The sequence below is a fragment of the Salvelinus alpinus genome, chromosome 2, assembly GCF_045679555.1.
Source record: "Salvelinus alpinus chromosome 2, SLU_Salpinus.1, whole genome shotgun sequence".
Lineage (NCBI taxonomy): Eukaryota > Metazoa > Chordata > Actinopteri > Salmoniformes > Salmonidae > Salvelinus > Salvelinus alpinus.
In genome coordinates, this window is record NC_092087.1 from 100,977,969 (window position 1) to 100,991,169 (window position 13,201).

The 13,201-nt window shown below is 43.2% G+C and overlaps 1 protein-coding gene across 1 annotated transcript; it reads left to right on the plus strand.

Moving 5' to 3' along the window:
* Positions 1 to 5,885: 5,885 nt before the first annotated feature.
* LOC139546912 (zinc finger protein ZFP2-like) lies at positions 5,886 to 10,475 on the plus strand. The gene is made up of 2 exons (XM_071355858.1): positions 5,886 to 6,093; positions 8,025 to 10,475. The coding sequence occupies exon 2, from the start codon at positions 8,140 to 8,142 to the stop codon at positions 9,607 to 9,609; it is 1,470 nt and encodes a 489-aa protein (XP_071211959.1). The 5' UTR covers positions 5,886 to 6,093; positions 8,025 to 8,139; the 3' UTR covers positions 9,610 to 10,475.
* Positions 10,476 to 13,201: the final 2,726 nt, after the last annotated feature.

Here is a 13,201-nt window from a genome sequence, read left to right on the forward strand (position 1 = left end):
ACACTGATACCAGACCTGTTCAGAAATCTTCTTCTCACACAAATGTGTCGTTTAAAAAAAAAAAGGTTCACCTTAATAGTTAATCAGATTGACTTGATAACCTTTTTAATGAAGCCTAGGTCAAAGGTCATCAACCTGACTGCGTTTGTGGAAAGAAGAACTGCCAAGTTCATTGTGGAAGCAGCAACAGAGTTTTTAGAAGTAACAGATGTTACTGTCGCCGTGATTGTTGATATGTTGACTCCTAATAATACTAATGATGGAATGTTACTGTCGCCGTGAGTGATTGTTGATATGTTGACTCCTAATAATACTAATGATGGAATGTTACTGTCGCCGGGATTGTTGATATGTTGACTCCTAATAATACTAATGATGGAATGTTACTGTCGCCGGGATTGTTGATATGTTGACTCCTAATAATACTAATGATGGAATGTTGCTGTCGCCGGGATTGTTGATGTGTTGACTCCTAATAATACTAATGATGGAATGTTACTGTCGCCGGGATTGTTGATGTGTTGACTCCTAATAATACTAATGATGGAATGTTACTGTCGCCGGGATTGTTGATGTGTTGACTCCTAATAATACTAATGATGGAATGTCTCAGTATGACGATAAGTAGAGTTATGGTTTTTGTTATCCTTCAGTGGAATGCCAGAAGCCTTGTTGCTAACTGTTCAGGAGTTTAAGAAATGTGTAATAGATTTAGAGATCAAACCTGATGTGAAATGTGTTCAAGAAACATGGCTTGATTGTATTGTTCCTGGTTATTGTTCAATCAGATCTGATATATCAACTGGACAGGGTGGTGGGTCTGCTACGTTCCTAAGGGAAGGTCTTGTATATCGACATATAACTGTCCCATCTGATATATCAACTGGACAGGGTGGTGGGTCTGCTACGTTCCTAAGGGAAGATCTTGTATATCGACATATAACTGTCCCATCTGATATATCAACTGGACAGGGTGGTGGGTCTGCTATGTTCCTAAGGGAAGGTATTGTATATCGACATATAACTGTCCCATCTGATATATCAACTGGACAGGGTGGTGGGTCTGCTATGTTCCTAAGGGAAGGTATTGTATATCGACATATAACTGTCCCATCTGATATATCAACTGGACAGGGTGGTGGGTCTGCTATGTTCCTAAGGGAAGGTATTGTATATCGACATATAACTGTCCCATCTGATATATCAACTGGACAGGGTGGTGGGTCTGCTACGTTCCTAAGGGAAGGTATTGTATATCGACATATAACTGTCCCATCTGATATATCAACTGGACAGGGTGGTGGGTCTGCTATGTTCCTAAGGGAAGGTATTGTATATCGACATATAACTGTCCCATCTGATATATCAACTGGACAGGGTGGTGGGTCTGCTACGTTCCTAAGGGAAGGTCTTGTATATCGTAATATAACTGTCCCATCTGATATATCAACTGGACAGGGTGGTGGGTCTGCTACGTTCCTAAGGGAAGGTCTTGTATATCGTAATATAACTGTCCCATCTGATATATCAACTGGACAGGGTGGTGGGTCTGCTACGTTCCTAAGGGAAGGTCTTGTATATCGTAATATAACTGTCCCATCTGATATATCAACTGGACAGGGTGGTGGGTCTGCTACGTTCCTAAGGGAAGGTCTTGTATATCGTAATATAACTGTCCCATCTGATATATCAACTGGACAGGGTGGTGGGTCTGCTACGTTCCTAAGGGAAGGTCTTGTATATCGTAATATAACTGTCCCATCTGATATATCAACTGGACAGGGTGGTGGGTCTGCTACGTTCCTAAGGGAAGGTCTTGTATATCGTAATATAACTGTCCCATCTGATATATCAACTGGACAGGGTGGTGGGTCTGCTACGTTCCTAAGGGAAGGTCTTGTATATCGTAATATAACTGTCCCATCTGATATATCAACTGGACAGGGTGGTGGGTCTGCTACGTTCCTAAGGGAAGGTCTTGTATATCGTAATATAACTGTCCCATCTGATATATCAACTGGACAGGGTGGTGGGTCTGCTACGTTCCTAAGGGAAGGTCTTGTATATCGTAATATAACTGTCCCATCTGATATATCAACTGGACAGGGTGGTGGGTCTGCTACGTTCCTAAGGGAAGGTCTTGTATATCGTAATATAACTGTCCCATCTGATATATCAACTGGACAGGGTGGTGGGTCTGCTACGTTCCTAAGGGAAGGTCTTGTATATCGTAATATAACTGTCCCATCTGAATATCAATGTGTGAAAATCTACAGTGCAGGTTGTAATATTAAGTTACAATTTTTTTTTTTTTACAACCCATGTCGTCAACGATCTGTAGCGATGTTTGATGAAATATCAGGAGGATTGGTCTCTAGGGAGATATGGTGTGGTGACTCTAATGCACCTAGTAGTTTATGGCAAAGCACACATACAGATGCTAATGCTCTTTAATTATTTGTTACTTTTATTTCTTATTTTTTTTACTTAACACGTAGTTTTTCTTAAAACTGTATTGTTGGTTAAGAGCTTTTAAGTAAGCATTTCACTGTAAAGGTCTACACCTGTTGTAATCGTCGCTGGCGACAAATACAATTGGATTTGATTTGATTAAATGGTACTATGGTGGAAGATATGATGGATACAAGCGCATTAGTGTGTCATAACGATGGATGTGGTGCAAGAGTGGATGTTGTTACAGGGGTTACATCCTGCCTGGACCTCACAACTGGCTTCTAACTAACAAGCATTTCGCTACACCCACAATAACATCTGCTAAACACGTGTATGTGACCGATACAATTTGATCTCTATTGCCATCTATGTGTGAATGTAATGTAATGGATGATTATGCCGTTGGAAGCAATCATTTCCTGATTTTGTGATGTTGACTTTGATGTCAATATTCCAGATAGTGTTACCATTCAGAAGATGGTGATTTCATAAAGCAGACTGGGAGAAGTTTGGTGATCATTGCTTAAAGTCTGTTTGGACAGTTTGTCTTTAGCGAGACTGGTTGATGTACACTACCGTTCAAAAGGTTTGGGGTCACTTAGAAATGTCCTTGTTTTTGGCTGGCCTTCTAGGCAGAGTTGCAAAGAAAAAGCCATATCTCAGACTGGCCAATAAAAATGTAATATTAAGATGGGCAAAATATCACAGACACTGGACAGAGGAACTCTGCCTAGAAGGACAGCATCCCGGAGTCGCCTCTTCACTGTTGACGTTGAGACTGGTGTTTTTCGGGTACTATTTAATGAAGCTGCTAGCCACGTCGCGGCCACGTCGCGGACACCGACATCTTGCTTCCAGACAAACTAAACACCTTCTTTGCCCGCTTCGAGGATAATACAGTGCCACCGATGTGACCCGCTACCAAGGACTGTGGGCTCTCCTTCTCCGTGGCAAACGTGAGTAAGACATTTAAACGTGTTAACCCTCGCAAGGCTGCCGGCCCAGACAGAATCCCTAGCCGTGTCCTCAGAGCATGCGCAGACCAGCTGGCTGGTATGTTTACGGACATATTCAATTTCTCCCTATCCCAGTCAGCTGTCTCCACATGCTTCAAGATGGCCACCATTGTTCCTGTACCCAAGAATGCAAAGGTAACTGAACTAAATGACTATCGCCCCGCAGCACTCACTTCTGTCATCATGAAGTGCTTTGAGAGACTAGTCAAGGATCATATCACCTCCACCTTACCTGTCACCCTAGACCCACTTCAATTTGCTTACCGCCCCTATAGGTCAACAGACGATGCAATCGGCATCACACTGCACACTGCCCTATCCCATCAGGACAAGAGGAATACCTATGTAAGAATGCTGTTCATTGACTATAGCTGAGCATTCAACACCATAGTACCCTCATCATTAAGCTTGAGGACCTGGGTCTCAACCCCGCCCTGTACAATTGGGTCCTGGACTTCCTGGTGGGCCGCCCCCAGGTGGTGAAGGTAGGAAACAACATCTCCACTTCGCTGATCCTCAACACTGGGGCCCCACAAGGGTGGGTGCTCAGCCCCCTCCTGTACTCCCTGTTCACCCATGACTGCGTGGTCATGCACCCCTCCAACTCAATCATCAAGTTTGCAGACAACACTACAGTGGTAGGCTTGATTACCAACAACGACGAGACAGCCTACAGGGAGGAGGTGAGGGCTCTCGGAGTGTGGTGTCAGGAAAATAACCTCTCACTCAACGTCAACAAAACAAATGATGACGTGGACTTCAGGAAAAGGCAGAGGGGGCAACCCCCTATCCACATAAATGAGCCCAATCTAAATCAATGGGACAGCAGTGGAGAAGGTGGAAAGTTTTAAGTTCCTCTGTGTAAATATCACTGACAAACTGAAATGGTTCACCCACACAGACAGTGTGGTGAAGAAGGAGCAACAGCGCCTCTTCAACCTCAGGAGGCTGAAGAAATGTGTCTTGTCACCTAAAACCCTCACAAACATTTACAGATGCACAATTGAGAGCACCCTGTTGGGCTGTATCACCGCCTGGTACGGTAACTGCACCGCCCACAACCGCAGGGCTCTCCAGAGGGTGGTGCGGACTGCACAACGCATCCCCGTGAGCAAACTACCTGCCCTCCAGGACACCTACAGCACCCAATGTCACAGGAAGGTCAAAATGATCATCAAGGACAACTACCCGGTTGTATATACTGTATTCTATACTATCTATTGCATCTTGCCTATGCCGCTCAGACATTGCTCATCCATATATTTATATATTTTTATTCCTTACTTAGATTTGTTTGTATTAGGTATTTGTTGTGGAATTGTTAGATATTACTTGTTAGATATTGCTGCACTGTAAGAACTAGAAGCACAAGCATTTTGCTACACTCGCAATAACATCTGCTAACCATGTATATTATATTAATACAATTTTATTTTATTTTATTAGCAACACAGGTGTGAGATTTTAAATGCTTATGTTAATGTGTATAAGAAAAGAGATACTGTTGACTCTTCTTTGGATGTCGATTTGAGACGTGTTCAGGCCTTAACAGGCTGTGGATATACAGCCCCAGGTCATGATCAGTTGATTTTACCAGACAATCAACATCTGTATGTGCCTTACTAGTGGAGGCAGGTGAGATGCCTTTTGGATATACGGCGTAAAAAAATGAATTATACTATGCTCAGATTCTCTGTCTGTATTGAATAGTTTAGAATTTGGTAAATCTAATAGGAGTGACCCACTATTGGTGGTATTAATGTTATTATGGAGAATTGAGAGAATGGGTGTATTAGTGAGATTCTGCTGGGTCCCAACACATTTGGGTGTGGAAGGAAATGAAAATGTAGACCAGTTAGCCAAAAGAGTTTTGAAATTAGATATAATTGATATTAATGTTCCACTGGGTAGAGGTGAGGCCAAATGTAAGATCAGAGCCATTTTGATAGATGTGTGACAGAAGAGATGGGACTCTGAGCCCAAGGGCCGGCATTCATATGCCCTCCAAAGAAAGGTTGTGGACCAAGATGCAAAGGAAGAGGTGGTGTTTGCTCGATTGCGCTTTGGACATTGTACATTGAACTCGTCATTACATCTGGTTGGCAGCATGTGAATGGTTTGTGTCTCGAGTGTACGGTTGATGAAACGATTGAGTATGTGTTGTTATATTATTGTAAGTGTGTTTAAGAGAGGGACAGATTGAAATATAGGGTCATTGAGGTTGGATGAGGTTGGAAGGGATTTGGGGGATGGGGGAGGGTCTATTAGAAGTTAGTAGGCTCTTTTTTATTTTCTCAGAAATACTGAGTTAGGTAGGAAGATTTTGAAATGTTGTAAACCGTGATTGACCACACACTCCAGCACAGTAGGTGGCGGCATGCACCTTTAACGTTGGTTTGCGACCGCCATTACATCATCGAAGAAGTGGCCATAGGAAAGCGGAAGTCACTTCGCTTCCGGCCTACTTTGGCGATTCTTCACCAAATATTCTGTGCTGGGCATACTTTATATACTCTCGATCTATAAAGTACATCGATAAACTGACCTCAGAGCAACGACAATCCAATCTCAACGAAAGTAACGGTCATCCCGTGGAAACTTTGGACTTGGCCTTCTACGTCTGGTGAGTTAGCATGCTATCGTTAGCTAACCAGCTAGCTGTAAGTTAAATAGGCAGCGCCAACTCAATGAATATGTGTGGTAAACTTATGTGACTTTGCTGGACGCGTCTTTATTGAATAGTGGAAGGTTTATTTGTGTCTTAATCAAGTAAAGTTAACGTTTTTAATGTTTTATTATACACGTATGATAATAATGTTCTAGAGACGATTTGATGAATTACGTCACGAAATGAGATGCGTTCCCTTAAAATGGTTCCCTCCAGACACAACTTTTTAGATATTAGAACATGGCTACACAGAATACAGTAGATGGTATTATATAAATAACATCTATGGTCCTCTCTTTATAACACCCTAAAATACTCCCTAAAACACCCTAAAATACTGGATACATTCAGTAACAAAATTAGAATATTCATGGTCAATTTGGGGTAGGTGTAGCTCAATATTGGACTAAAGGAGTCTAACGTTACTCAATAGTCCAAGAAACATATTCTGTTTTTAAAGGGTGAATTGGCTCTGGGAGCCAAAAAGAGCCTAATACTACATATACATGTGAATCGATGCTCAATTGCCGAACGGTTCTAGAAACATAAATCTCTCCACTTTCATATCACATCAAAATAATTTCACAAATGCGAAATACACACTTACTGTTTTAACCGGTTACGTTTGTGGCTTCCGTCTTCCCGTTTACACACAGGTGTTCGGAGATGCATGTAGTCCACGCTGTGTTCCATATGTTTTCTGTAAACACATGTTGTAACAAGGCGATATGGCCGTGTGGGAACACAAACCCTATAAAGGTGTGCATCAATTTAACCTTTTTTAAAGGGGTAAGATCTTGTTGTGTGTGTGGTGCTCACGTTTTATAGCGTCTATCAGTTGAACCTCATACAGCGCTGAGCTCTGACATCATGTATAGAGTGTTACTGTACAGCCACTGCGTTCCAATTCCCTTATCAGTGACCTAATCTGCCATTTTCAACACGTTTACGGGCTAGAGTGTAAAGTGTTGAGATTAATAGCCTCTAAATATTAATGTTATATAAACATACAATCTACATAAAAAGCATTCATTGATATTACAACAGCATGTTGGTTTCACATCAAAAGTTGAAATGCTGTGGAAATATTCAATCGGTAACGTGTGATCAGTAAGCATCAAAGTATTGGATGTATATATTTTGACACTATATTTCTTCTACTACAGGTCATCAAAAGTGTATGGACTTCCTGCTGTCTTCTTCTACAGGTCATCTAAAGTGTATGGACTTCCTGCTGTCTTCTACAGTTAATTTACTTCCTGCTGTCTTCTACAGTTAATTTACTTCCTGCTGTCTTCTACTACAGGTCATCTAAAGTGTATGGACTTCCTGCTGTCTTCTTCTACAGGTCATCAAAAGTGTATGGACTTCCTGCTGTCTTCTACAGTTAATTTACTTCCTACTGTCTTCTACAGTTAATTTACTTCCTGCTGTCTTCTACAGTTAATTTACTTCCTGCTGTCTTCTTCTACTACAGGTCATCTAAAGTGTATGGACATCCTGCTGTCTTCTACAGTTAATTTACTTCCTGCTGTCTTCTACTGCAGGTCATCTAAAGTGTATGGGCTTTCTGCTGTCTTCTACAGTTAATTTACTTCCTGCTTTCTTCTACTACAGGTCATCTAAAGTGTATGGACTTCCTGCTGTCTTCTACTACAGGTCATCTAAAGTGTATGGACTTCCTGCTGTCTTCTACAGTTAATTTACTTCCTGTTGTCTTCTATTACAGGTCATCTAAAGTGTATGGACTTCCTGCTGTCTTCTTCTACTACAGGTCATCTAAAGTGTATGGACTTCCTGCTGTCTTCTACTACAGGTCATCTAAAGTGTATGGACTTCCTGCTGTCTTCTACAGTTAATTTACTTCCTGGTGTCTTCTATTACAGGTCATCTAAAGTGTATGGACTTCCTGCTGTCTTCTACTACAGGTCATCTAAAGTGTATGGATTTCCTGCTGTCTTTTTGACTTCATTGCCGTTGTTGCCACATGAACAGCACAACATGAGTCGAAAGAGGGACAAGCTGTTGGATGGACTGGAACAGAGTTTATACACTCTAACCAAGGACAACTTATGTTACCTGTGCGTTCGTTGTGGAATAGGCTCCAAGGATACGTTCAAAGGTAAAGAAAACAGTGAACGCACGCTGCGGCGTCAAATCATGGAGGAAATCTGGGAAAATGAGGATTCAAAGTCTTGGTTACTCCAACTGAAAGAGGACATCCGAGGTATACAGGAGGATGCTAGACATGTAACCATGAGCTCCAGTGCATCGAGCAGCGTGTCCTCGAGTCCCAGCCAGTCTGATGGTGATGGGGACGCTGCAGACTGCCATGAAGCTGGGAAACCTCGACAGTTGGAAGTGACTCGGCGAACACACACTGGAGAGAATCCTTACAGCTGTAATCAGTGTGGGAAGACATTCACTCAGTCAGGAAGCCTGGCAACTCATCTGAGAACACACACTGGAGAGAAACCTCATAGCTGTGATGTATGTGGGAAGACTTTTAACGTAGCCTTCAATCTGAACCGACACCAGCGAACACACACTGGAGAGAAACCCTACAGCTGTGAGAAGTGTGGGAAGAGCTTTTCTCAGTTAGGACTACTGGCCAGCCACCGTCGTTCGCACACAGGAGAGAAACCGTATGTCTGTGATCAGTGTGGGCAGAGCTTTGTCAATCCGGGATCCTTGGCAAAGCACAAGCGAAAACTACATGCAGGAGAGAAGCCTTATAGCTGTGCGGATTGTGGGAAGAGTTTCTTTGAATCACATACCCTGGCTAACCATCGGCGGACACACACAGGAGAGAAGCCTTATAGCTGTGATCTATGTGGGAAAAGTTTCGCTCTGTCAGGAACCCTGATTAAACATAAGCTGACTCATACAGGAGAGAAACCGTACTGTTGTGACCAGTGTGGGAAGAGCTTCCGTGAATCAGGAAGGTTGAAAGTTCACCAGAGAATGCACACTGGAGAGAAACCTTACGGCTGTGATCAATGTGGGAAGAAATTTGGTCATTCGCAACACCTGAAAGAACACCTGCGAACGCACACAGGAGAGAAGCCATTTAGCTGTGATCAGTGTGAGAGGAAATTCACTCAACCACAACACCTGAAATCACACATGAGAACACACACTGGAGAGAAGCCGTTTGTCTGTGATCAGTGTGAGAAGAGATTCGCTCATTCACAACAACTCAAAGCACACATGCGAATACACACTGGAGAGAAACCTCATATCTGCGATCAGTGTGAGAAGAAATTTGCTCATTCACAACACCTGAAGGATCACATGCGAACACACACAGGAGAGAAGCCATACATCTGTGGAGAGTGTGGAAAGAGCTTTGCTAGAACAGGAACATTGAAAGTGCACCAGAAATCACACGCAGCAGGTGAAGTGTGTACAGATCTGCCTCCCCAGCAGCAGTTCCAGAACCCTCAAATAAATCTGAACAGCCCAAAGTAACAGAACCCTCAATAAACTCTGAACAGCACAAAGTTCCAGATCCATCTCCCTCCCCAGGATCAGTTCCAGAACCCTCCATAAACTCAGAAAAGTTCCGCTGCTGGACTCCTCTAGGCCATTATGACACCTATCTGTTTTATATATATGCGGTAAAGAGGTCAATGGAACTCGACCAAAACAATAGAAATGCCATGGACACAGGTGGGAGAAAGATGCCATGGGGGTGAGATCCCGAATCTCCTCATGGTCCCCTCACTATATGTTGAGGTTAAAATCAGAGTATAATGCTTGTATGGATGTCAACCCCCCAACACATGTTCATGTCATCATCACCAAATCAACTGCATTATAGTAACAAAAGGACTTTGACTGCCATCAACGATTTGTGTATGCTACAAGCTCATGAGAACAGGAGTTAGCATTTTAGCAGTTACATCTTATAAACAGGAAAAGGGACAACTTCAAAAATGTTATGCAGAGGAAACAGACAAATATATCGAAACCGGACTTCAGTAACCACTTTGTGGGCCTGTTACATTACATAAATCATATGACGGAGTTGACGAATATATCCACTTGGTTAGATCAGATGTGTTGAATGTGAGCCAATGACGGCGTCACGGCGTCCTGCGTTCCATTGACCTCTTTTCCCTCATCTCTGCCTGAATCCAGCTCTACAGATTCTGAATTCAGTTTTAATAGATTAAATACTAACCTTTTTTTTTCTCCCCCAATAGAAAATGTTTTTTATTTTTATTGAGGTGTGGTCAGAAATGGAATAAAATAGCCTCATGTACTTTTATCTGCTTTAAGATGACTTAAGACACTGTACAGAAACATTGGTTCATTAAAATCATTGAGTTACATGGAGTGTGCGTGACCTTTTATTGTTTTGACTCCTCAGTCTCTCCTTAAATCTTGGTACCACACCTAATATTTATTAATGCATTTTATACTTGTACATTTCCCTATGTGAATCACACCGTTGTTGTAAAAGAACCACCTCATTCTACGTGAAGACTAGATACCTGTTAGAGATGACACCATCAACTACCACCACCCTGAGGCATATACACAGAGAGAGAGTTCGGCCATGTTTTAGAACGGCTACCATGTTAGTGCCTTTATTCAGCTATGGGAGAAGGAGGAGCTCTCAGAACGTTCAGACAGAACTACACTGGGAGAAGGAGGAGCTCTCAGAACGTTCAGACAGAACTACACTGGGAGAAGGAGGAGCTCTCAGAACATTCAGACAGAACTACACTGGGAGAAGGAGGAGCTCTCAGAACGTTCAGACAGAACTACACTGGGAGAAGGAGGAGCTCTCAGAACGTTCAGACAGAACTACACTGGGAGAAGGAGGAGCTCTCAGAACGTTCAGACAGAACTACACTGGGAGAAGGAGGAGCTCTCAGAACGTTCAGACAGAACTACACTGGGAGAAGGAGGAGCTCTCAGAACGTTCAGACAGAACTACACTGGGAGAAGGAGGAGCTCTCAGAACGTTCAGACAGAACTACACTGGGGAGAAGGAGGAGCTCTCAGAACGTTCAGACAGAACTACACTGGGGAGAAGGAGGAGCTCTCAGAACGTTCAGACAGAACTACACTGGGAGAAGGAGGAGCTCTCAGAACATTCAGACAGAACTACACTGGGGAGAAGGAGGAGCTCTCAGAACGTTCAGACAGAACTACACTGGGAGAAGGAGGAGCTCTCAGAACGTTCAGACAGAACTACACTGGGAGAAGGAGGAGCTCTCAGAACATTCAGACAGAACTACACTGGGAGAAGGAGGAGCTCTCAGAACGTTCAGACAGAACTACACTGGGAGAAGGAGGAGCTCTCAGAACGTTCAGACAGAACTACACTGGGAGAAGGAGGAGCTCTCAGAACGTTCAGACAGAACTACACTGGGGAGAAGGAGGAGCTCTCAGAACGTTCAGACAGAACTACACTGGGGAGAAGGAGGAGCTCTCAGAACGTTCAGACAGAACTACACTGGGAGAAGGAGGAGCTCTCAGAACGTTCAGACAGAACTACACTGGGAGAAGGAGGAGCTCTCAGAACGTTCAGACAGAACTACACTGGGAGAATGAGGAGCTCTCTGAACGTTCAGACAGAACTACACTGGGAGAAGGAGGAGCTCTCAGAACGTTCAGACAGAACTACACTGGGAGAAGGAGGAGCTCTCAGAACGTTCAGACAGAACTACACTGGGAGAAGGAGGAGCTCTCAGAACGTTCAGACAGAACTACACTGGGAGAAGGAGGAGCTCTCAGAACGTTCAGACAGAACTACACTGGGAGAAGGAGGAGCTCTCAGAACGTTCAGACAGAACTACACTGGGAGAAGGAGGAGCTCTCAGAACGTTCAGACAGAACTACACTGGGAGAAGGAGGAGCTCTCAGAACGTTCAGACAGAACTACACTGGGAGAAGGAGGAGCTCTCAGAACGTTCAGACAGAACTACACTGGGAGAAGGAGGAGCTCTCAGAACGTTCAGACAGAACTACACTGGACCAACTCAACAGTACAGTAATATGGCTCTGACACCACCCAGTCCCCCCTTTTTATTTATTCTTATCATTAATGCCCATGACATTTAATCATGTACATTACTTATGTTAATAGCACAGTTCTTGTTAAGTTCTCTTGGTTGAGATGTTTCCTAAAAAGGTAACAGGCTTATTCTGTTTTAGGTCAGTGAGTTGGCTTTTATGAACCAGCTAAATTGTTTATTTGACACTTTGCCAAATTAAATCTCTTCAAATGCAATAGTGTCCAAATTAAAATAGCCCAAAAAAAGGGCGCTAAAACGTGATGAAATAGAGCTTTGGGCTCCACTGGGTAGAGGTGAGGCTAAATGTAAGATCAGAGCCTTTTTGATAGATCTGGAAGAGAGCGTTACTAGGTCAACGGGGGAATGTACTCCTGGGCTTATTCAGATTCTTTGGGTGTGTCCGCTGGGGCAGAAGAAGCGTGCTTTGCGCCTCAAAAAGACATTTGAATGTAATGTTTTGTGCACGGATTTCCAAAGCAGGGCGCCTGTCAAGGAGGTTATCTCTAGGGTGGCACATGCAGATTATATTTTTTTAATGTAACCTTTATTTAACAAGGCAAGTCAGTTAAGAACAAATTCTTATTTTCAATGATGGCCTAGGAACAGTGGGTTAACTGCCTTGTTCAGGGGCAGAAGGACAGATTTTTACCTTGTCAGCTCGGGGATTCGATCTTGCAACCTTTCGGTTACTAGTCCAAAGCTCTAACCACTAGGCTACCCAGCCGAGGAAGTAGGTGAAGTGATTGGTGCACGTCAACTGATGGGTATGGTGGATGGAGTAAGGAAATTGACTTCATCCATACTACTGTTCTTCGATGAAAAGTCTCTCCCTTCTCATGTAAAGTTAGGATTTGTGAAATATCCTGTAAGAGCTTTTGTGCACAAACCCCTCTAGTGTCATAAATGCAAAAAGATTTGGTCACGTGTCAAGTGTATGCAAACGGGAAGAATATCGTATGCCAGCTGAGGTAATGCTACAACTGTAAGAATATCGAATGCCAGCTGAGGTAATGCTACAACTGTAAGTGGCG